General features: G+C 42.4%; 1 protein-coding gene across 1 annotated transcript in view; it reads left to right on the forward strand.

Moving 5' to 3' along the window:
• The window catches only part of LOC146204586 (5-oxoprolinase), a 134,204-nt gene that overhangs the window by 15,450 nt on the left and 91,494 nt on the right, over nt 1-27,260 (forward strand). Inside the window, exons 5-11 of the mRNA XM_084589257.1 lie at nt 5,185-5,300; nt 6,493-6,572; nt 6,797-6,849; nt 6,941-7,053; nt 12,299-12,387; nt 18,486-18,603; nt 25,431-25,573. Of these exons, the coding sequence (XP_084445383.1) occupies nt 5,185-5,300; nt 6,493-6,572; nt 6,797-6,849; nt 6,941-7,053; nt 12,299-12,387; nt 18,486-18,603; nt 25,431-25,573 (712 nt within the window). The remainder of the gene's footprint in view (nt 1-5,184; nt 5,301-6,492; nt 6,573-6,796; nt 6,850-6,940; nt 7,054-12,298; nt 12,388-18,485; nt 18,604-25,430; nt 25,574-27,260) is intronic.

Here is a 27,260-nt window from a genome sequence, read left to right on the forward strand (position 1 = left end):
TCGTAGACTTTGCGACCGCTAGTCGCACTGTACACATCCCGAGCAGTCTGCGGTGCCACTTGGCTGACATGTCACAGTCTCTTGTTGTGCTGTACATGCCGCGAGAAGTCCGCGGAGGCAGGCGGCCCGCACATTGCCGATGTTGCGATAGACTGTCACACTGTGTGCGCCGTGAGTGGCGAGCTGTGACCGCACGACTGTAATAAACCTTCTCGGACGTAAACGGATATGCCTGAATGCCTTTCCTATGCTTCTGCATGCTTATTTTGATTCGTTTTGATGATACGAATGTTCGGATGATAAAAATTTTTTCGTGACCCCGTGAGATTCGTATCACCGTGGTTCTACTGTAACTACTTTTACAGCTTCATGACTTCTCGTGAGTATGGCTTCTGCCGAAACAGCTGCTTGTACAAATCATTCTTGTCTGTTATAGAAGTGTAGTTCACCTGCAGTGGTCTGATGAATATAGTTGCCACAAGTAGAGAAAAATGTTCAAGGTCACTGCTGTCAGTGACAGGGCACTTCAGCAAGCTTGATTTGCAGATGGCTGAAACAGCTGCATCGGTCTGGTTTTGAAGTGGATTTTGGAGTCATGGTATATTTTTCAAGCTTGTCTCCACAAACAGCTGCAGCACGTCTTCTTGAGATCTGTAAGAAACTTTGGGATCTGTAAGGAGAACAATCTCTGTATCATCTGTTACGTTCAATGATTCAGCGTGTCGCACAAACAAATGTTTTGCCAACTTGAAAAACAATAAGGAAAACAAATGTACGCATTGCATCTTTCGGTTTTGCTCACTCCAAAGTAATCGTCACAGTAGGTAAAGCTTGTGTTTTTATTTTATCACAGAATTTCGCAATTAGCCTATACACAGCATAAACAAAGAATACTGCGCTGAGGCACATGCAACCTACCACACAGATTAGCTAACCAGGGAGGAAATTAGCACCGCAGTCCAGAAAATACACGTGCACATTTAATATTATTATTGCCTTACTGACATGTAATAAACACAGTTTCTGGGGCTGTCATTATTTTTCACAGACCTCAATGCAGTTGAATATGAGTTTTGCAGTTTCTGATGCAAGAAAGGGACACTGCGATGGAGTTAACAATAAGGGAAACTAATGTAGGCTTTGCATCATTTGGTTTAGCTCACTTTAAAGTAGCCATCGTCACACTGAGTAAAGCTTGTGTTTCATTTTATTCCAAAATTTCACAATTAGCGTATACTGTGAAAAAATAAAAAAAAATTGCGCAGGAGTATGTCCAACATACTATGAGGACGAGCTAGGCAGGGAAGCAATTAGCATTGCAGTCCAGAAAACGTGTGCACATTTAAAATTACTATTGCACTATTGACACGTAATAAACAGTTTTCGGTGCTGTCACTATTTTTCACAAGCCTCAGTGCAGCTGAACAGTACGCAGCGATCACCGGAAGAATAAAGCAAAGCTGGAACTGACCATCTGGTACAATGCTGCATTCCTGAAGCATCCGAAGGCAAAGAAAAGTAGAAGCAAGACCTTGCACACTACAAAACAGTCCACAAAACAACGAAAGAGCAACAGCACGTGGCTATCGGACTGCTTTGCAACACTGCGCACCCGGCACTCGCCTGGCAAAGGTGACCCTAGAGTCAGTGACTCTAGGTGACCCAACGTCGCTGTTGCCATTTCTCGGTAACCAGCGGCGTAACTTCTCAATAGAGGAGATGCGGCGACAACGGCCGCTGAGCGCAGAGTTGCCAGGTACAGAGAGTATAAAGGAGGCTATGGCTGTGCGATGTCAGGGGAGGTTAAAGAACCCCAGGTGGTCGAAATTTCCAGAGCTCTCGACTGTGATGTCTCTCATAGCTTGAGTCACTTTGGGACGTTAAACCCCATAAACCAAACCAGCCAAACAGTTCACTTTCACAAGTGAGCTGCTATGACTTCATACGCAGTTTTCTCTGAAGATCTCTTAAGTCTGGGTCATACCACTCCACTCTTCGTGGTCAGAGTCAGCACTCTAGGCACAGAACATTATTGCCAGTGTCATATATGATTTAATCTGAGCACCAGGAAAATGTTCGACATTGAATTTCAGATTTCAGCGCAATAATCATGCCTTTTCTTGCTGAACTGTCGCCAACACAAGCATAAAAAAAACAAACTATTGCATTTTACTGAGAGCGAAAGTTTGACGAAGTGGTCATCAGTACCTCTTTAGGGTCTTGCTGCCAAAGCTGTGTCCCATGATGGACTGGATAGCAGGTTTTGTCTATATATGTAACCCCAAGATTTAATGGCACCTGTAATTGCCGCATGTAATGTTTCGCCTCTTTAGAAAAACAATTGCTTTGTTATTTCTCGATTGTTTCAAACTGAGAAACAAGAAAGTGTCTGAGCTTTGTCAGTGTTGTGTGCGTTGCATTTGCACCTACACTAGTATAAAGAAGCTGCTTATCATATTAGTCTTACTGCAAGATTTCAGGCCCTTGTTATTAAATGGGTTGATGATGACTGGGCAGAAAAGGAAGGAGTCTTGAAGTGAATAGAACCAAGCAAACCTGTGGTAATTGAAATCAAGAGAAACAAAGGGTAATCATAATGTTTTTACTGCTTTAACTGTAGCATTTTGTTTTGCATCCGATGTCATGAATTTGAGCAATGTTGGGGACTACTATCAAGGCAGAGTTACACATACATAATCCACAGATAGTAGCAGTGGCATGATTGGCATTGCTAAGAAGCTTTTACCCAGTTGTAAACAAAAGAAATGCCAATGCGGAAGCTGGTAAACCTTTAAAGTAAGCAGGAAACTTTGTGGTTTTCAGAGGAGTAAGGCTCAACGTTGAATACTTCTATAGTCAGTCAACATCAGTAATTTTCATAAAATTATCAGTAAATTCTAATGAATTTCGTATACTACTTCACTGTTCTTTTTTTGTAACTTACATTTTTTCGTGTGTGTATCATTATCATAAGTTCAACCTATGCTGAACTTTTGTTTATCTCTGTATTGCCCTTGTGTGTAGATGGAAGATGAACAATCATAGGAACATGGTAGGAACATTTCACTATCACCACTTCCTTGCTGTCTTGTTTCAGAAGTTGAAGGGAACATTCCTTTCATCTGTTGTCTTCCCTCATGTTTATTGTATATCTGATTCTGTCTTGACATTTTTTTTTCTTTTTCCATTTTTTTGTGGTCTGCAGTGCTTGGAATTCATGTTTCTTAGTAGCTGAGCAAAAAAGGTGCACAGCACTTTATTGCAGCTAAATGCTATGTATAAAGCTGATGATGCCCCCGCCAGAAATTATGGGCGACGCCTAAACGGACAGAACACTGTCCAAAATATGTTATGAGATTATGGTGGAGATGAAAAGACCTTTCCTCATATAGTACACATCGAGCACTACAGTATCAAAGAAAAGAAGCTTTATAATTTTAATTTGTCATTGAAGATCCCATAAAAACAACTGAGGCGCTATCCGGTGTAGTCCCCCTCGGGACTACATGTCAGCAAAATATCGCCAATTATCGCAAGTGCACACTTCTTTTTTTCTTCTAGGAGTGCTTGTCATAATTCATTATATTTTGCGCTCTCTCCACTGTGTCTTTAAATAAAAACCACCCCTCCTTTCGCACCACAAAAGGCATGCTTTCAGGTTTTGCTACTAGATGGCACCACAGTGTTTGGAATTCCATGAATGAAGTGATGATAGTACCCAGTAAAATTTTCGTCGACGAGGCTTACGTTATTGTTCCGTGACAGCTTTCAGTGTGAAACTGAAAAGGGCGTTACTCTAAGCAAAAAAATGTCGAGTTACTGCCTGGCGGGTGAAATTTTTGTTTTCGGTACGTCTTTTTTGCCAACCACCAGACGTCATTGCATTCACTGCTCATGGTTTCCAGCATCGGACTACATAAAAACGGGCACATGCGCTGATCGAAAAATTCCCGTAAAAATTTTCTACAGTGTTTCTACGAAAACCGTTACGGAATCTAACATTTTAGACATCAATCTTCCCATTGCGGCAAAAAAATATTACAGACCTAAATTTCAGTGTTCTGTCCCTTTAAGTTCTGTCAACGCGATAGCGTAGGCTGCTACCCAACATATAAAGCCCCGCATTAACTAATCCATATGAATGTGCCTGCATGGACAAGGGGTACCATGCATGCCAAGGTCCTTGGCAGGCATATTCTGACATCACCCTTCCATATGAAAGGAGAGGCTCCTAAACGTAACACCAGGCAACCCTACGTCCAGTCAGTGCTTGGCCATGTCAGCTGCCAGCTACCACCTGCCAGTGCCATTCTTGTGATGTTTCTCTCACAATGTTGACACCGGTCGCCGATGCTGTATTTTTGGTGAACGGGGCCTTTAACGTTATCGCATTAAAATATTCTTAGCAAATAGGCAGTCAGCCACTGTGTCGATGAAAATTCAAGGTATTTCAAAGCTACACTTTGCATAATCTATCTATTGTTTCGGTGATTCTTTTCACATGAACATTTTGAAAAGAACCAGCACCTGTTCTAAGCCCTATTTCTCCATTTCAGGTCATGGAGTGTGGCATTCTGATCATTGTATTGTGCACTTTCATATTCGCTGTTAGTGGAGGCTGTGTATTTGAATACAGCTTATTGTGCATAGGATCCCCGTTAGTAAGTTTTGCAGCCATGACTGTGTAGTGAGCTGTCTTCTTTTTTTGGGGGGGAAAGAGGCTTTGATGCCATAACATGCTGCAAGCAAAATCTCTTACACTCGCTTTCTACCCAGTGGAAATGTTATCAAGTTTGAGAGAAAAGTGCGTGTTCTTGATTATGTTCTCTGTATGCTCATGTGATAGAGGTGCTGTGATGTGACGAAGGTGTGCATTATTGGGGAAGAGGGGGTCGCTGTTGCTCATTCACACTGAAAGAATGGAAAAGGCCTGGAAGCTTTCTAGGACAGAAAAGGATTAGTGGGCTTCAGCATGGCTGCTACTGTTTCTTTACTGCTACTGTTTCTGGGTGCTTTGGCTAGTGGGCCTAATGTTTTTTGCTGTGTATGATATATTATGCACAAACATGTTAGAAATAACTATGACACTGGTTGTTGTGCCTAGCATATCTTAACAAGCATCCTGACTATAAGGCTGTATATATATATTTTTTAATGATCAAAGTTGTATTCATGTTTTTAAAGGTTCAAGGAGCATGAGCTTCTGGTGGGTCAGTGTGCTACTGAGCTTGGCTTCGAGCACGTGTCCTTGTCATCAGATGTGATGCCCATGGTCCGTATTGTGCCCAGAGGATTTACAGGTGTGTATGAAATGCAAGTTATGCAAGTAAAGGCTCAGCTAAAACACCAGTTTATTCCAACTGCGATATAAATTTTAAGAATCACTTTGCCTGTTAACAGTGTCAGCACAAACAATTAAGTTAGCAGTTGTGTATGAAGTGCTTCAAACTTCAAAACGTTACATGTGCTTCTTTAGAGTTCTTGAAGCCTGCTTTTTCCACTGGGGCTGGCTTTCTGTCACGTTTAATGTTGGTTGACTAAGTCTAGATAGAATTGTGTATGGTGAACAGTGGTTATCACTATACTTCGTTTCAAGATTTTTGCAGCACTGCGAAAGGCAGAGCCACCCTGGTCCAATCAGGATCATGCGAACTACAATAGGCAGTTGTGCTCCTACCCGCCTCTCGCCTCCCAAATTGGTGGGGGTGACAGTAGGAGCACAATTCTCTATTATAGTGCGCAGGGGCGAGAGGCACTTAGGAGCACAATTGCAAGGGCTCCTCTGCCTTTCACAGTACTGCAGATATCTTGTGAGACGAATTATAGCTGGAGAGTGACATAGACTAGATATGGAATTCTGCTACAGCTTTCTGTAATATGTGCATCATGTGCATGTGAGCTTGCCATATGTATGTATATATATATATATATATATATATATATATATATATATATATATATATATATATATGTGTGTGTGTGTGTGTGTGTGTGTGTATATATTACACATGCACATACAGTGCAGTGCTTTGTATATGTTTTCTGTGCTTATTAATAAATGAGTTCATTAGGTACCTAAAAAAATTGGGTGGTTACATTTGTTATCATCCTAGCATTACTCTACTACCCTTTGCCATCCTTGTTTTCAGGGGCTGCCAGCCTTTCACCAGTGAAAAGGGAACTGGCCCTTCTAGGGCGTACTGCTAGTTTATCAGTTTACACAAAGATATGCTTTATGGCTTCCACTCTTGGTGGCACAGCACAACCTTGAATGCTTTTATTTGCCTAAGACAATTGCACTGGTGGCAGTGATAGGAAAGACTGTGTAGTATAAACCTGCATACATCCAACATTTCAAAAGTATGCCTATAAGGTTGAGAAACAATGAATAGCGTGATCTTGCTCAATTACATATTGAATCAGTCATAATGTAAAATGAAGTTGCTTGTTATTTTGTTATTGATTTTACTGATTGACTCTTCTTTTTTTCAGCTTGTGTTGATGCTTATCTGACACCTTGTATCAAGAAGTATATCGAAAGTTTCGCATGTGGATTCAAAAACAACCTCAAAGTAATTTTATTTATTTGTTCTACTGCTTCATAAAGCAGGGGGTCAGGGTTTCTGACATGAATAGCTCACCTGATAAGATTTGTGGCACTTTATTTGTGCCCCTCAGCTTTGTGTTGTCCATTTCTTGCCTGCTGTCCTTGTCATCATTTTTGCTGTAAATGTTGCATCTTAAATTATTGTAAACAACATAGTTGTAAATGTTGTCTCCTCTTTCAATTGCACAGGATGTGCCTGTCCTCTTCATGCAGTCTGATGGGGGACTGACACCCATGGAAACGTAGGCCATTTGACACCGGCTTTTATTTGCATTTTTTGCAGTCATCAAAAATTGCAATGCATTTTTTTGCTTGTCTTCATTTGTGATGCAGGTTTTCAGGCTCTCGATCCATTCTGTCTGGCCCAGCTGGGGGCGTAGTTGGCTATGCTAAAACATCCTACAATGAAGAGGATCAAGTGCCTGTTATTGGTTTTGACATGGGAGGTGAGTACTTTTTGTCCTATGCATTTCTGGCCAAATCTCTGAACTGATATTGAGGTTGTCATCAGTGGTAACAGTTTTATGGCACTTTCATAGAATTTTCTCACATGGTCCCTTTATCTGGCGTGGTGCTCAATGGCTTTAATGTTTGTTGTTAATGGACTATGTTTTTACAACAAAATGCACTTCAAAATGCTTCATTGTGAAGCTATACATATGCCAATTGATTGTTCTGGAAGAGCTAGTATGAAAGTGACTCATTTACACTATATTTATTTTCTTGTGAAAAAGAAATCAAAATATTGTGTGTCACTATATTTCAAATCTTGCTGAATGCAGTATTTAGCAACATAAATGTGCTGATTGCTTTTGCTGTGTTTATGGTATGTGTTTATCAGTCATACTGACAGCTGCTTATTAATGGTGTTATACCACCCATTATTAAATTATAGGTGGTTTTTTCCTGCAGAATTGAAATAAAGTGGACTTTTTTTTTTGTTTAGTGACCAAAGTCCTTCCAGTCCTTATGGCAACATATTTTTTCATGTCTGTTCTTTTAACTTGCTGGCATGTCTTGGACTTATTAATATGGGACATGAATATTGTATTTGAACGATACTTGTTTGCTTTCTTGCTGTTAGAAATTTAACCTTGGATAAGTGGGTGTGAGTGCTCTAGGTTTTGATGTTGCAAAAGCAAAGATCCACACAACATTTTATTTTTGTATGCACATTTGATTTATCTTTTTAGGTCTCTTTATTTTTGGGCTTAATACAATTGAGTAAGTCAGCATATAAAAGGAAGGACAAGAGTAGAATGTCTCATGCTGAGTTTTAGAAGTTTTTTTCAGCTTTAATGGTAGTACTTTCATTGAGTACATTTAAAATATACCAGGAAGGAACAACATGTCAAGCAAGAGGGTTGAGATTAAAGGTATTTCAGCTTCATGTCAGAAGTCACTGAGTGAGTTATGAAAGCTTCATTGGGGTAATTTAAATGCTTTTAATTCCAACTTTCTTGGCCATCATTGTTTCCTTTTAGACGTAAGTCTCTTTTATCATGGATAGAAATTTGACTGAGCAAAGCTGTCTATGCCATCTATGACAAAAAATGAATGCTCAGAACAGTGGCATCGCTAGGGTCACCTGCACCCGGTGCGGAGGCGTGGCGTCCTCGCGTTTTAAGCACCAGATCGCAACGTCCTTTCTACCTCTTCTGTTCTCATGGTTTGTTTTGAATTCAAGTTCGTTCTGCACCCAACCACGTAGTGCGAGTGAAGTGGCATTTTTTTTTCCTTTTTAACACTTATACACAGCACGATTGTGCCCCACGACTTATAATTCAGCAGAACATCACATCAAAAGCATGTATTTCTGAAAAAGGCAGAAACACTAGAATGTGTAAGTTGCGAGGAAATCGCTGAGCAAGCGGCTTAAGACAGGTGATTGCCCATTATGAGACCATAAAAACAAAGAGACCTCATGAACTACACAGTGTGTTAACATTAAGTGTGTGCAATCACCATAGCCGAGAAAAAAGGTAAGAACTGCATAATGCACTACGTGAGCACCCATCGGTACATTCACTCTCAGTTTCCCTTTTAAAGCACCTGGCCTTGCTAAAGGGGCCCTTCTTCTCATTACTATTACTTCTTTTTCTAGTCTGCGCATAGTGATCAGACTTGCCATTCCACTGAGCAACATGCATTCTGTGCCTTTCGTCGTTTTGTAAGTGTGAGGCGGATGTGTGACTGGGCCGAGGAACAAGAAGGGCACAGGAAATAAATGAACAAGACAGAAAAGTTTGTCAGAGGGATACTGCCAGTGGTCCTCGCTTGGGAAAGGAGAGTGAACTGCACATACACTAAAAGAGGTGATACGACGTGGCCGCTGACAAGTGTCGTCGAACACGCTCCCGCGCAGGGGTTTCTGATGGGTATTGGGTTAATGCTGGTGTTTCCAGGGTACCCCACGTACACAGGCGCAGTCCACCATTAAAATGGCGTGCAGTCTCTGTTATTAACTAAGGAATGTGTTCTCAAGCACTCCTCACTAAAGTCCTTTGATAATTTGAAAGTAGCGACACTCTCCTCCGCGCCACGCTTTCCTCCTCAATTCTCCTCGCGCGGCGGCGGCGAGCGCTGCGCACGACACGCTTTTTCTCCTTGGCGCCCGCCGGTCGACCGCAGCAGTGAGTGAAGCGCGAGCTTTTGGGCCAGGTCTGCGCTCCAGGAGTGCACAAAGGTTTTGAAAAATTGCGAGAAAAGCATTGAGAATGCCGAAAGTAACATTCATGAATTGATTGGTTTCTTCTTAGAACTGTTTGAATGGAGAATACTGATAAACAAGGCTTTCAGGCGAGTTCTGTGCTGCAGACACTTTTTAAGTCACATGATAAGGTGTTTTACTTTGTGCACCTAATCTAGTACTGTTTGTTTTTTTAGAGCGTGAAATCTGTCACTGCGGTAAAACTTAAGAAAACGATCCAGGCTGGTGCTTTGAACTTCAAGATCAGGGAAGGTCAAAGCAGGGCTTAGTCTATTTCGCTACTGTCAAGCTATCTGTCTAAGCATAGTATATGTCACGTGATCAACCATGATATTGGATTATTGGTTAATTGCACATGTATTTTGATCAATTAGTGGGCTAAATTATTTGATATTTAGTAAATTGCAATTAAAATCTACATTTTAGCTGCAGTATCAAACCGTATACCGTTGGAAAGCTTAGGTCAAGTGTAATGGCACTGTGCTAGTTAGCGATCCGCAATGATTTGCGTTAATTAGTTAATTTTGTATAAAACCAAACTTTGAGCGGTTCCTTGCCGCTTCTGGGCAAGGAACAGGTTTGCCACGGCAATCTTGATATGATGCTGATGGAGGAATTAAATAATTTTATGAGTACGCGGCCATTCACTGACTTCGCGTACGGTTAAAAGACAGCAGGGTACACTGGGAGAAGTGGTGGGCCCTATTGCCGACACACTGAAGTTCTGGGGCAAGCATGCAGTGGCTTCATGCGCTATGTAGAAGAGCGTAATTTCATTGAACGCAACAATCAAATAAAAAAATTAGAGTGCACATAAGCCTTCAACGTGCGGAAATGAGAAAGCATATAACTGCACATTCATTAACTATCGTTATCCTATCTATCACTATATCTACTAATGCCGTCAAGTGACCTATAACTGTCACTATCCGCCAAACACTATCACCTCACTATCCGGGCCTATTACTATCATTTACTATTAATATCCGTAACAGTCACCATCATTAGCTATCACTATTCATAACCATCATTATTTAATCTGATGCCATCCCATGACCCATTGATATACCTCAATTTTCATTGACTTACTTTGTCAGTCATATCTCTATTATCTCATAATATCTGACGAGACAACTATACATTGACTTTTAATTCTTATACTTTCTTGTTTTCTCATAAATAGAGGTGGGAAAAGAGCAAGCCACAGAAATAACTGACTACTATCAGCGCGAGGTTCATGTCTCTGTCGAGGAGGCTTCCTTTGCTTCAGGACAGGTCGGTGAGAGAAAATTAATGGAACTGCATTGGGCCTCAGCTTTTTTTTTTTCGAGTTCGTATAATATGGGCGGCTCGAACGGGTCTTCAGTAAAATGTAGCTAGAACATAGAGCGATGAGTTAATCACTCAGGCTAGGTGAAAAAAAAATCTTGCATACAATTGAAATGAGTAATATGTTACAGAGCTAAGAATTGCTGCTCGCAAAATGTTCCCCTATGTTTACATCATAACTATAATCATTATTGATTGTTTAAGTTTAGCAAATACAGAAAATTGATGCAATAATTCCGGGTCATTTGACATCGATGGGAAAACTTTTCTCGCAGTAAATGAATATGCGGAAATGGCGGTTTTAGAGCTCCAGCTTTGAAAGTGAAGGTAACCTGCCATTGCCTAGTAGTCATGGTTGACACGTGTGTGATCATTTGAACACCTCCTGCACATTGGCCGTATCCCTGATAAAACGAAGGCATACTTTTTAACCAACACGTGTGTCAAAGCATGGCAAGACACATTCAAGAATTGAAAAAAAAAAAATGCCGTACGATCTAACTAGTGCAGATTACCCGCAATACCTCGGGTTTACTTGCCAAAGAGTTTTTCAGGGCCAGCATTCATTGCTCCGGAGTAACCGACGCAGACTACAAGTACAAGCTGGAAAGACTAGCTCCTCTACAAGCCCCGATTTTGATTTTTAGTGAAGGAGGCCACGGATCCTAGCATAATCGCGACAAATGCAATCGAGAGACTGTACTTTTCCACTTACCACTGACAGCAAAAAGCTGATTATAGTGTTGTATTTCTGACTGTACAGAAGTCGACAGCGTGTGAAATGATGGAGCCTTGGAGCCTCTCAGAATATTCAGCATGTTGCAGAGGACAACCTTATTTTTATACAATGAACATGCTGCCGCCACAAAAATATTGAGGAGCAAGCAGGAATAGAAAACGCAGCGTCAGGTGACGCGTTATTACGGGGAGTGAGAAAGGCGCCTTACGTCGCAAACAACTCTGTTCTTCCTAGGAATAAACTTCTTTCGACTAATCTTGTGAATCCATTGACTCTTGCGCAAGCCGTCACGCTTGCCTTGAGGTATCATGAATACGCATAACCATCTTCTGGCCGCTTGCTGCAGTTGTACGCGCAACAGCACGGCATAGAGCTTCCACGCTGCAATAAAAGCACAGCATCGCCGAGTCTAGGAGAAAAATGGCGCGAAGGAAAAAGAAAAACACAAGGAAAACGCAGGACGCACGTTGGTTTCTAAGGGCAACGGCAGGGAGACCAATCGTGACTCAGGAAATCGGGCGGAGAGCCGGCCTTCAGCGAAGGAGCGCGCAAGGGGCGAGGAGGTAGCGCGGTGGCGGCAAAGTTCAATCGTTGGCGTAACTTTCAAAGTATCAAGGGGCTTTACTCCTCACAACAGAATAACTCGTTCTACGAGAAGATCACACTTACCAGTCAGTGTCTCAGTGGCACCAATGCTCGCCTTTTCGTGTCTTTACACAATAATTCATTTCGCTCCCCGTCACTTCCTCCCTCTCACTGCCCAGCCGCACCTGGTGCGGACCACACCCCCCGCACTCCCCTCGCGACGCCACTAGCTCAGAATGCCATTTGATTTAGGTCATATTCTTCTCCTACTTGTTTGTTTGACAAGAATACTTTTAGTGCAAACAATGTGTAATTTATTTGTTTCCAGGAACATCAACTGATGTAAGCCGATATGATGGCCACTTTGACCATACCTTTGAAACAACAACAGCTGGTGTGACGATTCAAGCTCCGCAGGTAAGATATTTGTGACACATTCTACTCAAAAGCAGACCAGCTTTTATATTCTTGTCCATCTTTTTTCACAAGCCATCGCGTTTCTTGGTACAAAACTTAGGCAGAGTGGAATTAAGGTGAACTAAGTTGGCGCAGCGGTGGCGTAGTGGTAGAACATCCGCCTCGCATGCAAGAGGACCGGGGCTCAAATCCCGGTGCCGCGCAATTCTCCACCGGATAAAAAAAAAATCCACGTGTCGATGTAATTGCATAAACAGGTTTGGGGTGCGACCTGATGCCGGTGAACACCTCTGACAACGCACTCCCTCACCAGAACAGGAGTTGGCCACCCTAGTGCAATAATTGGCCGCAACCTCTCATGATTAATTCCATAAAACCCCGGCCCTCAGTCACCAGCGGCTGCGGAACAACTGACCACGGCGGCGGTCAGACCTGTGATGCAGCAGAGGGTGCTAAGAATTCTTGGCTCCGCTGGACAGGCCGCCATTGGAAACTGACCTTGGCAATGTTTAATGCTAGAACCCTAGCTAGTGAAGCTAATTTAGCAGTGCTGTTAGAGGAACTGGAGGGTATGAAATGGGATATCATAGGGCTTAGTGAGGTTAGGAGGCCGAATGAGGCATATACTGTACTGAAGGATGGGCATGTACATTGTTATCGAGGTTTACTGGAGAGGCGAGAACTAGGAATAGGCCTCCTTGTCAATAAGCATATAGCGGGTAATATAGATTAATTCCATAGTATTAATGAGAGGTTGGCAGGCATCGTAATTAGGCCTAATAAGCGGTATAAACTGAAGGTTCTCATAGCCTGAGCCACTTCAGGACGTTAAACCCCACAAACCAAGCCTAAACTGAAGGTTGTACAGGCCTATGCACCTACATGTAGCTATGATGACCAGGCAGTTGAAAGCTTCTACGAAGATGTAGAATCGGCAATGCGAAAAGTAAAGACGCAGTATACTGTACTAATGGGCGACATCAGTGCCAAGGTAGGGAAAAAGCAGGCAGGAGACCAGGCAGTAGGTGACTATGGCATTGGTTCTAGGAATAGCAGAGGGGAGTTACTACAGTCGAACCCGGATATATCGAATTTCGGCTATATCGAACTCACGGAATATCCCCTTGAAAATCCCATGTAAAAGTATAGGAAAGCCGCGTCACATATCGAGCTCAATTTCACCGGTCGTTCTATATATCGAACTCCGCACCACGCACTGGAAAGTGTGCCTTTCCCAAAGACGATCGCATCACCCTCGGCCGTTTGCCGCGTGATGTTTTCAAGCCGCGCACGGAAGTAATGAGAGGGGACAGTTCGGCTAGGGCAGCGCCGCGCCCATTCCCTAAAGGCGTGCGCATTTGCGGTTATCATTTCCTGCGCGCGCCAGCACGTGACATTTGCAAGCCATGTGCGTGAATGAACCAGAGAGAACCGGCGGGAACGAGTAGGGAAAAACGCGACAGAGCGAAGCGCAAGGGTGTGCCCATTCTTTTGCCCAGCTATCTCTCTCCTTTCTCTTTCCCGGCCTTCGTTCGCAGTAGCACGCGCTACGCATGCGCCAAGCCAGCTCAGCCCGTTTTCAGACAGAACGTCGGACGCTTTCCCCAGCGTGTTGCAAGCCCTCTTCTGCGCGCAGCGGCTGACGTGGCTATGGCGCCTGCGGAAGTTAACAAGCCGCAGATCTACCTTTTTTTTTTTTCCCGAGAGTCGTCTATTTTTATCGTTGTGCTGTACGCGCGGCGTAGCATAAGATATGGCGTTACGAAGCGGCTTTCTTTTTTTTTTTTTTTTTTTTGCGGGAGTCGTTCATTCTTGCGTGTATGAATTAACGAAAGCACGCGGTCAGCTATGATCATGACACTAGCTTTTAGCATTTTTCGCTTCAAACAGCATTTGCAGCTACTGTATCATGCTTTCCAATATTTTGTGGCAGTGGGCTACGCCCGCCCCAAGCGCAGCGTGATAAATCGAACCAGGCTTGTGCAATCAAGCCATCACGGGCAGTCTGCGAAGTTCGCTCCCCGCCGCCGCAGGAGCTATAAAAAGATAAACACGTTATGACGTTATCGCTGCGCAGCATCTTGGCACACTGCCAAGAAATGAGCTGTGGATGAGACGTGGAGTGCGACACGCAAGCGAAAACGCTGGCGATTTCTGCCGCGCCGACGCAGAAACCTTGTTTCGAGCTGCTGCAGTGGGTCGAACGGCAGAGTGACACAGTTTCAACAAGTTGGAAATTTTTTGCTCTGTCGCTGTGGCTTGTCGCTGAGATCGCTTACGCTTGCGTGTGAGCGAGCTGGCCTTAACGCTTTTTTTTTTTCTTCCAAATTCGCGAGTGCGAATGTGAAGGGTGGGTTCACTATGCGAGTGAGTTGATTACACGACAAATGCGGTATCGTTTTTTCGCATCGTAAGTGCTGTCCCAAGCCGATTTCTGTATATCGAATTATCGATATATCGAACTATTTCGCGATCCCCTTCGAGTTCTATATATCCGGGTTCGACTGTAGTTGAGTTTGCAGAGCGCAATAACTTAAGAATCATGAATACCTTCTTCAGCAAACGGAAGAACCGGAAATGACCATGGAAAAGTCCTAACGGGGAGACTAAAAATGAAATTGACTTCATACTGTGTTCAACCCCCGCCATTATGCAAGATGTAGAGGTAAGCGGGAAAGTATGATGCAGTGACCACAGGATGGTGAGGTCCTGAATTAGCCTAAATCTGAAGAAGGAATGCAACAGATTAGTAAGGAAGAAACCCATCAACAAATTAGCGGTGAGGGGGAGGGCAAAAGAGTTCAGGATCTCGCTACAGAATAGATATTCAGCTCTAACCGAGGGTGGCAATATTACCTTAGAAGCAATGAACAATAGTTTCAGAGATATTATTACTGAGTGCGGTGTAGAAGTAGGCGGTAGGATAGTTACAGAGGATACCGGTAAACTGTCTAAGGAGACGAAAGATTTGATTAAGAAACGCCAGAGTATGAAAGCTTCCAATCCAACAGACCAGGTCGAATTGGCCGAGATATCAAAGCTAATCAATAAGCGCAAGGTGGCCGATATAAGGAAGTATACACATGGAGAAAATTGAGCATGCTGTAAAGAACGGGGGAAGCCTTAAAGCGGTAAAGAAGAAATTGGGCATAGGCAAAAACCAGATGTATGCGATAAGGGACAAGGCGAGCAACGTCATCACTAATATGGAAAAGATAGTCAAAGTAGCCGAGGAGTTCTATACAGATTTCTACAGTAGCCAAAGTAGTCAGGACCGTAATGAGATTGGCGGCAGGGAAAAACAGTCAGACGTTCCACCAGTGACGAAGGACGAGGTCAAGAAAGCACTAGAAACTATAAAAAGGGGGAAATCAGCTGGAGAGGATCAGATAACTACAGATTTGCTGAAGGACGGCGGGGATATCGTGCTAGAAAAACTGGCCACCCTGTATACACAGGGCCTGGTGTCATCGACAGTACCGGAACCATGGAAGAATGCAAACATTATCCTCATTCACAAGAAAGGGGACTCTAAGGACCTTAAAAATTACAGACCAATCAGCTTACTGTCTGTTATGTATAAGGTATTTACTAAGGTAATCACTAATAGAATCAGGACAACCTTAGACTGCAATCAAGCAAAGGATCAAGCAGGGTTTCGGAAACGGTACTCTACTATTGATCATATCCATACCATCAATCAAGTGATAGAAAAATGCTCGGAATATAACCAGCCCTTATACATAGCATTCATCGATTACGAAAAAGCATTTGACTCAGTTGAAACCTCGGCAGTGATGCAGGCATTGCGAAATCGGGGGGTAGACGAGCCGTACGTGAAAGTGCTGGAAGATATATATAGTGGCTGCACAGCAACCATAGTACTGCATAAAGAAAGTAACAAAATTTCCATAAAGAAAGGTGTTAGGCAAGGAGACACAATCTCCCCAGTACTATTCACAGCTTGTTTAGAGGAAGTATTCAGAGACTTGGAATGGGAGCAGTTAGTGATAAGGGTAGATGGAGAATACCTCAGTAATCTGCGATTTGCTGATGACATTGCCTTGCTAAGCAACTCGGGGGATGAACTGCAAATAATGATTGATGACCTAGACAGGAAAAGTAGGAAGGTAGGCTTGAAAATCAATATGCAGAAGACTAAGGTAATGTTCAACAGCCTCGGGAAGGAACAGCAGTTTACATTAGGTAGCGAAATACTGGAAGTAGTAGGCGAATATGTCTACTTAGGACAGGTAGTAACCGCAGATCCGGACCATGAAAAGAAAATAACAAGAATAAGATTGGGATGGAGTGCACTTTCATTTGGTAAGCACTCGCAGATTATGACTAGCAGTTTACCAGTATTGCTCAAGAGGAAAGTATACAACAGTTGCAACTTACCTGTACACACCTATGGGGCTGAAACGTGGAGGCTAACCAAGAGAGTTCTACTTAAGTTGAGGACAACCCAGAGGGCTACGGAATGAAAAATGGTAGGGGTAACATTAAGAGATAGAAAGCGTGCAGAGTGGGTCAGAGAAATAATTCAAGTTACCGACATTCTAGTAGAAATCAAAAAGAAGAAATGTGCATAGGCAGGACATGTAGGGCGAAGAGAGGATAACCGATGGTCGCTTAGGGTGACAAACTGGATTCCAATTGAAGGAAAGCGTAGCAGAGGGCGGCAGAAAGTTATGTGGGTGGATGAGGTTAAGAAGTTTGCAGAGGTCAAGTGGATGCAGCTAGCACAGAACTGGGTTAATTGGAGAAACATGAGAGAGGCCTTCCTCCTGCAGTGGGTATAGTCAGGCTGATGATGATGATGAGGTTGGCACCTCAGGTCACCTCTGTTGTGACAAGTGGACTTAAATTTATTCAAGCATCCAAAGCATTCCCATTGCCCATTTTATACAAGATTTTTTCCTCAAAAACGATGTAATCTGAGTGTGAAGGCTGTGCCTTATAGTGCTGAAACGAAAATGATAGAATGGTGCGATTGTAAAGTGGGATTTTTTAAGGAAAGACTTTACTTGGTGAATTTTTAGGAAGTGAAAAAATTCTCAGCACTTCTCTTTCTGTAAGCAGCCCATTTTCTAAGCAGGTGACGATGTCTTAAATTGAAATTCCTTAAATATTTGGCTTATCTGCAGAGAAGGAGGAGCAGTTGTGCAAATGTGAAAAGGGTTAATAGACCCAAAGTAAAGAAGACAGACCAGGTGGTGGGGGTATGAGAACAAGAAACTTGATTTTTTTTTTCTGCATTACACAGTCAGAAGAAAACAGCCTTTAGGCTAGGGCAATATGTAGTGGGGTTGAGAGATATAAAAAAAAAAAAATAAAAAACTCAGCAGGATATGGGTTGAAGGAATAAAAAAAAAGGAAGGAAGGGTCTTGACATGGTGAGATGAACGTTACTTACGTTGGCATGGAATACCCAAGAAAAACAAGAGTGTTACCTATGTTAGTATGTAATACTCAGAATATGGGCTATGAGTTTTGGGAAGAAAAAATGAAAAGAAAGCAAGTAACAGCAAATGCGAAGCAAGGAAACTTCAGGGATAAATAAAATTTGACGAGTCACTTAAGCTCCATCATTAAGGGTATGACACAACAGCGTTAATGGATCCCATTTGCCAGCTCTTCTTGTTTGCACAGCTGGACTTGCTACTTCCCTAATCACTAATAACTTAATTTCTTCCTCTGATATCTCACACACTCATTATAATACTTTCATATTTTAAAATACAGCTGACATTGGCCTACGGGTAGTGTGTCTGACTCTGAATGCAGTGATCCTCGTCTCATGTCACCCTCCCATATGAAAGGAGAGACCCGAGTTCTTTTGCCTAATCGGTCATGTCATGTGGTGGCATGACGTCGGGCCACCATATCAATCTACTATCAATCAATGACTGGTCATGCCAGCCACCAACTACCACCTGCCAGAGCCTGGGTCATGATTTTTCACTCACAACACTGTTGTTGCAGCTGGATTTCCCGAGAATGGGGTCTTTGATGTTATTGTGTTATTACAACAGTGTTAAATTTTGGCTAGTCAGCTGTACTCAATTGAATTTATTTTACATTTTATTGCTCAGCTGGACATCAGCACAGTTGCAGCTGGTGGTGGCTCCATGCTGTTCTTTCGGTCAGGACTCTTTGTGGTGGGACCGGAGTCAGCTGGGGCCCATCCTGGGCCTGTCTGCTATCGGAAAGGTGATCACTTTTAGTGGCCTTTTTACATCTGTTGATTTATTCTGGTTGTGAAGAAATTGTGGTATGTGTGGGCATTAACAGTGTTGAGAAAACAATTAAGCGAAGTATCTATTCCTATAGCAGTACAAAGTTGTTAACTTTTTTCCTACCGTGGGCAAAATGGCAGTTTTTTTTAGGTTTCAGTGTATTTTTTTTTTTTGTAAGATCTATCATGTCTAAAATTTTATGCAATACGTGAAAAGAAAGCTAAATAGATTCGCGTTTTAGGCATACGACTTTGAATATGAAGTCGTGAGTTGTAACACACAATATAATTTCCCAAAATCCAGATTTTAGAAAAAAATGTAACAAAAGTTGACAAAATGCACTTGTAAATGAAATGACAAAAATTTTAAACAGTTTTTGAGATATGCAAAAGGCAGAGAATTATATTGGCCACTCCTTGTGAAAAAAATAAAAGTTTAGTATTGAATAGTGTTGTAGATGCATAATGAGCAATCAACGAGGGCAGCTACAGAGCGCCATGCTCAAATGGATGCCTGTTTCTCTTCTTGGGCAGAACGCCACTTCTTGTTTTGCGGGAGGCAAGATATCGTGCCCAAATGATGTTGACACCCTGGGAATGAGATAAATGACACCATCAACACAAACAAAACATCCAGAGCGGTCCCAGAAGCATGCGAAACAGGCCAACAAAGTGTGGCCGCCGATGTTCCAGGCTGGTTTCTATCGTCGTCGTGGTCGGAACTTAATTCTGACGATAAGGCAGCAACCAGAGTCACTGATGCTTGGGTCATCAATAAAATCGGTCGTAGACAGTGTGGGATCGTTAGATTTGCGACATTTCGAAGCATGCGTCGTCGCCATTCTCGCATGCAACTCTGATGCTGCCGCGTGTTCAGAGCGTGCTCAAAAATAGCCGCTTCGCGGGAAAAATGCAAACAGCATCACAATTGAAGCTTTAGTTACCGGAGTACACGTTAGATACCGTGAGCGATGCGGAAAGGTTAAAAATTTGCGTACAAAGTCAGCGTTGGCGGGCCGAAGCGCAGTTGCCGGGGTTATGGGCTGGTTTCTGTCGTCATAGGGGTCGGAACTGAATTCTGATTATAAGTGACAGCATCTTCAGAGTCGCTTCTGCTTGAGTTATTGATAAAATCGATCATATATAGTGCGTAGTTGTCAGATTTGGTGACGTTTCGAAGCGTGCTTCATTGACGCGGATGCTGCCATTCTCTCTCGCGACTCAGACGCTGCCGCATGTTTGGAGCGCACTCAAAAATAGCCGCTTTGCGATAATGCAAACAGCATGAAAATCGAAACATCGGTTATCCGGCTACACACTAGATAGTATAGCGTGTCCGTGAGCGACGCGGAAGGGTTCAAAATCTGCGCGCTAAGTCATCGTTAGCGGGCTAACTATGGTCAATGGGCGCAGTAGAGAAAGAGTTAAGGAGCTTCCTCCTAGGTTTGGGGCATCTTTTATTGCTGTAGTATGGTTTGTATGAATATTAGAAATTTTGAATATGAATCGAATATGTTTGTTATTCATTTATGTTTAAAAAAACTTATATTTCAAAATTACCGAATATACACCGAAAATTTTTGAACTCACCGCAGATTCTCCATGGTGTACGTTTCACCACAATGCTTGACCGCGTGCACTGTGCAGTGACGCATGTTCAAAATGTGATAGGTCCGTTTTGTGAAGACGAACCTCCCCTTTTGTGAAGAGGGCCTTCCCGACAGTGTGCACAAAGGGAAGCATAACATGAAACCGGGAAAGAATGCTGTTCTTTTTTTCATTTTCATCTTAAATGCAGATATCCATCGTTAAAATGATCATGAGGTAAAATTACTGCGATGCAAATGGTTTTTGGCAGTTTTTTGGGGGCCATTCGATCATTCGAGCTTTTATTTAATTCACACATTTTTTCTGATCCTTTTAATGCCGAATTAATGCAAGTTTACCATATTCAGGAGCAATATGACAAATCCAGCTTGTTTCATTAAGGTGCTTCTTCTACAACAAACGGATATTAGGAATCCTGTACAAAATTTATGCTGGATTTTTCAGTGGGATATACACTTTTGTGCAATTCTAGTTTATTTTATTTGCAAATGTCATATGTATTATGAAATAAACAAAGCAAACTTTATTTGTTATCTCTAGTTTTTCAGTTTTTTTTTCGCTGATCAGGTATTCAGTATTCAGTTCGATATTCGAAGGCATTTTTTTTATCCATATTTGTATTCGATTTGTATTAGAAAATTTCACTATTCCCACATCCCTTAATTATAACTGAAAATTCCATGTTTACCTACTGGCCAACACTGATATGATTCAGTTGGGTCTTGGTTATAAAGGGCATGTGAGCCTGAGTATTGGTGTTCTTGAGAATGTGGTGGTTATAGTTTTCCTACTCATGGGGGACAAATCAGGTGAAACCATGAATTCCTCTCCTTCCTCATTTGCAAAGTTGTGGCAACGTAGTATGCATTTCAAAAACATTGAAGGCCCACAAGAGACTCCTTTAGCAAGTTTACTTTTTAACTGCATAATATTCTGGAAACTACTTGAGAATGCATCATGTATGCAGTGTAGAACAAGTGTAACATCAGAATTAGCTAAATCTGTTCCTTTTTTATTTTTTTAAGCTGTGTTGCTGTTAAGCACACAAGGAACAGTTTCAGCCTCCACAGTAATATTGTTAGATGTACTGCAGTGCCAAGTAATTTAAGGTCCATTCGATTCAGCTACACTTCTGCACAAGTTCCTAAAGTTCTGCAGCGGTGCAGCAAGCGTGCAGCGCTAGCTCCAGCAGTGCAGCATTGGCACCTCATTAAACGAAAGGTAGAGTGCAGGCCGGGCTGTCTGCTAGCCTTGGCGTTGCCAGCAACCTGTGGTTGGCTGTGTGCAACTTGCATCAACCGACACTAACATCCCGAATAACTTGATGAATTTTCTAATAGCACATGACAACAAAGTTTTGCCATTAACTCTTTCGTTATCACACCAGTTCAAATCTATCATCGGTGATCGATGCTTTAAATTGCCGATTTCCAGATGTTGAAATCATTTCTCATGCACCTAGCACCATCCACTGGTTATACCAGGCACTGCACTTGTAGAACCAGTTTAAATTTTCCTGCTCTTGCGATGTTCTTATTTTTGATGGACCTTTTTGAGAACTAATGTGCATATGTTATTGTGAAAGGGGTCGTGGTGGCCGTGCTTGAAAAAAAAAAAGAAAAAAACCTGCCACTTGTGGTAATGCAGCATTAACATCAAATGTTTGTGTTCAAGAGACTTCCAGCAAGTCAAATATTGAATCATATGGTCAGCTATGTTATCTGATGGTGTTGAGTGGTAATGATTACTCGAAAATGGCACCAGCACTAGTGAGCTTTGACTCTGAGTCCGGGTGATTTGATTCCATGAAAATGCATTCCTGAAAGTCTGCCACATGTCCAACATGTATACTTTGCTTTTACAGCTAGTTTGCGGCAGTTTTGGTTTAGTGCCTCACGAAAACGAGGAACTGTTTCACCGCATAGCATGAGAAATGAGGCTGTTTGCGCATGTAGTTTTTTTTATGTAGCTGAAGAAGGCGCTGCACAGACAGTTTATTTTTTTACACAAAAATGGCAATTTTCAGATTTTTTTTTTGTGTTCACCAATAAATATTTTAGTTTGGAACTTTTGTTTTTGGAAAGAGCATTTCATTATGTGCAAATTTTTGTATGCTGCAACATGTGCTGCAGTTTTATTTGTACTAGCAAAAAAAAAATCTTTCGGGACCTATGAAAAACAGTCATTTTCTCGTAATGAAAGTTAACCAGCCGTGATGCTTTTGGCATGTGCATTGTAATAAATGGCGAAAAGACCCGAGTTATTCCACTTGTCATCGAGAACACGAATTCGCCAAAGGAAACGGCTGCGCATACTTCACATCAAAGAAGTAAAAACACACACATGGGCACCATTCTTGTTGACTAGTGGAATAACTAGGGTCTCTCCAATGTTTACCACAACACGCAAGCCATTGTCGCACAAGCTGTCATCTGCTTTTATGCAGCGTCAGCAACTGCACCATTTCAACGCGGAACGCTGAAATGGTGCACAGTTTTGCTGACCGTTTTGTAAACTGGATCTGCAAAATGTCTGCACTTTTTGAATTGCACGGCGTCGTTCAGAGGACGCCATGTTTCCTCGCTGAAACAAATGGCGAAGTGCAGCGCCACATGAACCAGTTTACGGGGAATCGAACAGACCCTTAGTCATCCTTTCTGTACACACTCATGTGAAACCTTTCATCAGTGACATATCATTAAGTGCTTGATTTTCAGATTTGTAGGGTAATGTGTCATGTACATGAAAAAAAAAAAAAAACCCTTTTCAATGAAAAATAATTTGGAAAGTAAGTAGGTACAGCCTCAGGTTCAGAATTATGAACGACCTGTCTGCAAATACTAATATGTGAAATATTTCTTTCTCTATATTTAGTCCAGAAATTCGAGGGCACAAGGCTGTATATGTATACAGTCGAACCCGGATGTATCGAACTCGAAGGGGATCGCAAAATAGTTTGATATATTGATAATTCGATATACAGAAATCGGCTTGTGATGGCACTTACGATGCGAAAAAATGATACCATATTTGTCGTGTAATCAACTCACTCGCATAATAAACCCACCCTCCACTTTTTCACCCGAGAATTTGAAAAAAAAAAATGCGTTAAGGCCAGCTCGCTCACATGCAAGCGATTGAGCGGTCTCAGCGACAGAGCGAAAAATTTCCAACTTGTTGGAACTGCGTCCCTCGCCACTCTAGCCACTGCGGCATCTCAAAACAAGGGTTCTGTCTCCGCGACAGAAATCGCGAGCGTTTTCGCTTGCATGTCGATGGCGTGCACCACTCCGTTTCGGTCATCTCATTCACAGCTCATTTCTTGGCACCGTGCCAAGATGCTGCGCATTGATAATGGCGTGTTTATTTTTGATAGTTCCTGCGGTGGCAGGAGCAGACTTGGAAGAGTGCTCATGATGGCTTGATTGCACAAGCCTGGTGGATCGATTTATCATGCCGCGCTTGGGGCGGGCGTAGTCTGCTGCCACAAAATCATTGCAAAGCGTGATAGCTGGAAATGCTGTTTGAAGCGAAAAATGCTAAAAGCCGGTGTTATGATCGCAGCTGACAGCGTGCTTTCGTTAATTCATACATGCAAAAATAAATGACGCCCGCAAAAAAAAAACTGCCGCTTTTCAGCATCCGCAGCCACCATATCTTACGCTACGCCGCTCTTACAGCATAACGATAAGAATGAACGACTCTCACAAAAAAAAAAGAGAGAGAGAGAGAGATATCTGTCGCTTCTTAACGTCCGTAGGTGCCATAGCCACGTCAGCCACGCGCGCAGAGGGTTCGCAACACACGCTGGAGAAAGCATCAGACGTTCTGTCTGAAAACGAGCTGAGCTAGCTTGGCGCATGCGTAGCGCGGGGTACTGCGAACAAAGGTCTGGAGAGAGGAAGGAGAGAGATAGCTCGGAAAAAGAATGGGCACACTGTTGCGTTTCACTCTATCGCGTTTTTCCCTTCTTGTTTCCACCGGTTCTCTCTGGTTCATTCACGCACATGGCTTGCAAATGTCACGTGTTGGCATGTAGGGCACTGCTCTAGACCAGCCGTTGCCGAACTGGCCCCTCATTTCTTCCGCGCATGGCTTGAAAACGTCACGCGGCAAACGGCCGAGGGTGATGCGATTGTCTTTGGGGAAGGCACACTTTCCAGTGTGTGGTGCGGAGTTCGATATATCGAAGAACCGGTGAACTTGAGTTCGATATATGACGCGACTTTCCAACACTTTTACATGGGATTTTCAAGGGGATATTTCGTGAGTTCGATATAACTGAAATTCGATATATCTGAGTTCGATATATCCGAGCTCGACTGTAGTACATGTGCGTGTGACTGTGCCATTAATGTATGTGGTGTATGGGTTTATGGTGATACTGGGGCTTGGTTGGTGCCAGCATAACAACTTGAGGTTTTTAAGTATCAAGAGAAAAATGCTAATTTTATGTTGTCTAGAGTATGCTATAATTCCTTAATTTGCTGTTGTGTCTTGGGCATACTTTGGTATTATGGTGTTTTCAATTTGTCAAGATTTAAGTTTACTGTGTTCCTGTCATATCAGCAGTATATATTTGCTTCTGTGTGCTATACTTGCCAAGGGAACTAAAATAATTGCAAAAAATCATAAATATATGGTACTTGTAAATAAATTGCACAGAAAGGCAGAAAAATTGGATCCAAATGAAAGAATGTGTCCCCACATATTTGGTGCTTTTTTCTGTGGTTTTGGTTTTCCATAATTTTTTTCTGCTGTATAATGCTGCTGTACTTCCTGTAATAGGTAAAAGTAGAACCATAGGAGCTTCAGTATTTCCAAATGCAGGAGCTCTGCACTGCGATGGGAAGAAAGTGAGACCTGGCTGTAGCTGCTTGGCTTGAACTGGGCTACTTTTGTGTGCTTTGCTGATATGTCTGTTTAACTGCAATTGATTATTAGTCACTGTTTCCGGCCCAGCAGGCATGGTCGAGTTTTGCCTCCTTTAATTTATAGTGCACTGCTATTTCATTCTCTAGGCAAGTTTGATGGAGGCTGTACTAGTGCCACATAACCTGAGCGCTTTCTTAAAGAAAGTTTGATTCAAAAATTCATGAAAATCATGAATAAAATGGGATGATCTATGGGCTTGACAAGGCATAACCACGTTGATTTTGTTTTAAAACAGTCTCGTTTCACCATCTTTCACTAGGTGGCCCGCTAACTGTGACTGACGCCAATGTCTGCTTGGGCCGCCTGCTGCCAGATTATTTTCCAAAAATTTTTGGACATTCCGAAAAGGAACCACTGGATAAGGAGGCTGCTTTAGGAGCTTTTCATAGATTAACTCATGAGGTGAGTAGTAAAAGTTGCTTGGTCACAGGGCGGTGAAGATACATTAACAGGCAAGATAGGGATGCAGAATTAAGGTCTTAATTGCCGGATTAAGTGCGTGGACATTTTCTGACAAGATTAGAACAGAGTCTGCAAATGCTCAGCTGTATTTTGTGCCCGTAAAAATGCCATATATTTTTGTTGTGAGTGGTTTGAGAAGAGTAACATTTTCTATTTGTGTCTCGGTAAATCAAGATACCTCAGCCATTTTTTAAGGAAGTATAAGAGAATGCTAAATGTGCTACTGTAGGTCCAACAGCTAAGCAGATTTGAAAAGGTTTCATTCTTCATTCTAACTTTTTGTAGCTTTCAAGTGAACACGTTTGTCGAATTCAATTTATATCACAGGTGCTTATATTTGATCACTGCCTTGGTTCTTGAGGCTCGCTTCAGTATAACAAAATGTACCTGATAAAGCATATGCTACTGGAGTGATCAGGTTTGAAGTAAAGCCCCAGTGCCATATTTTTTTTGGTAGTAATTATGCAAAGCAGAGAAAGCATTTCCATTCAGATTTTTTAATGTTTAATGTTCATTTTCATCCAGGAGCAGGAAGGCTGAAGAGCTGCTTGTTCCTATTAAAATCTTATTTGTTCAGAAATGTACAGATGCTCAATTCTAGCAGCAAATTTGTTTCTTTGTGAGTGTATGCATTGTTCTTTGTACAAAGATAATTCCAGTTTTTACGTATTTAAAATTGTCCCTTCAGTAGTATATTTGCCATTTTGATTAGATGGTTCATGTACTAGCATTAATTGATTCTATTTATTTTTTTGACCTACCTTTGAAGGGCTTAGTGCATTGGTTTTTAGGTACAAAGTTAATACCAATTTCTACATGTTTAATATTGTCCCTTCAATAACTTATTTGCCATTTTGATTAGATGGGCATGTAATAGCATTATATGATTTTTTTTTTTTAACCGCATACCTTGAGGGGCTTTGTGCATTGCTTTCTAGGTTACTGATCTCTGAGCTAGCCAATATAATTAGTTGCGAGTTGAATATATTGTCACGCCACTGACTACGATGAAGGATTGTGATGGTCTGGGAGAAGAAGAGGAGAAAGCGTTGGTGCCTGAGGGCTAGTAGGCTTCACCTTATCCCACTGCCATATCACTGTAAATAAACACCCCTTTGCTATTTCATCGTAACAACTTTGTGGGGGGGTGCTCCGTTCGATCCCTAAGTACGGCGCAGCAAGACCAACTGGAGTTCCGACGTAGTCGCCGCCTTGCTGGACTGCCACTGCTTCCAACAATCATGGACCACACCGAATCTAACCGTGCCAGCTGCGACGCTGCAAGCCAGGCTGGTGACAGGCCTGCCCCCTCCAGCTCTATTCCCTGCCAGCCTTACCGGGAACCACGACCGTTTGGAGGAGAAGAAGGTGAGGATGTTGAGAAGTGGCTACTTCATTATGAAAGAGTTAGTCTGTACAACCGGTGGGACCCTATCACCATGCTCACAAATGTTGCCTTCTTTCTAACTCACACGGCTATGACCTGGTTCGAGAATAATGAGGACAATTTGACAACTTGGGAACGGTTTGCCACCGAGATCAAACAGCCTTTTGGTGACTCTGTACTGAGCAAAAAGCGGGCTGAGCAGACCCTTGCTCAAAGAGCTCAATTGCCGGATGAAGCTTG

This window comes from Amblyomma maculatum, chromosome 1, assembly GCF_055883805.1.
Source record: "Amblyomma maculatum isolate TAMU_Amacu chromosome 1, ASM5588380v1, whole genome shotgun sequence".
NCBI lineage: Eukaryota > Metazoa > Arthropoda > Arachnida > Ixodida > Ixodidae > Amblyomma > Amblyomma maculatum.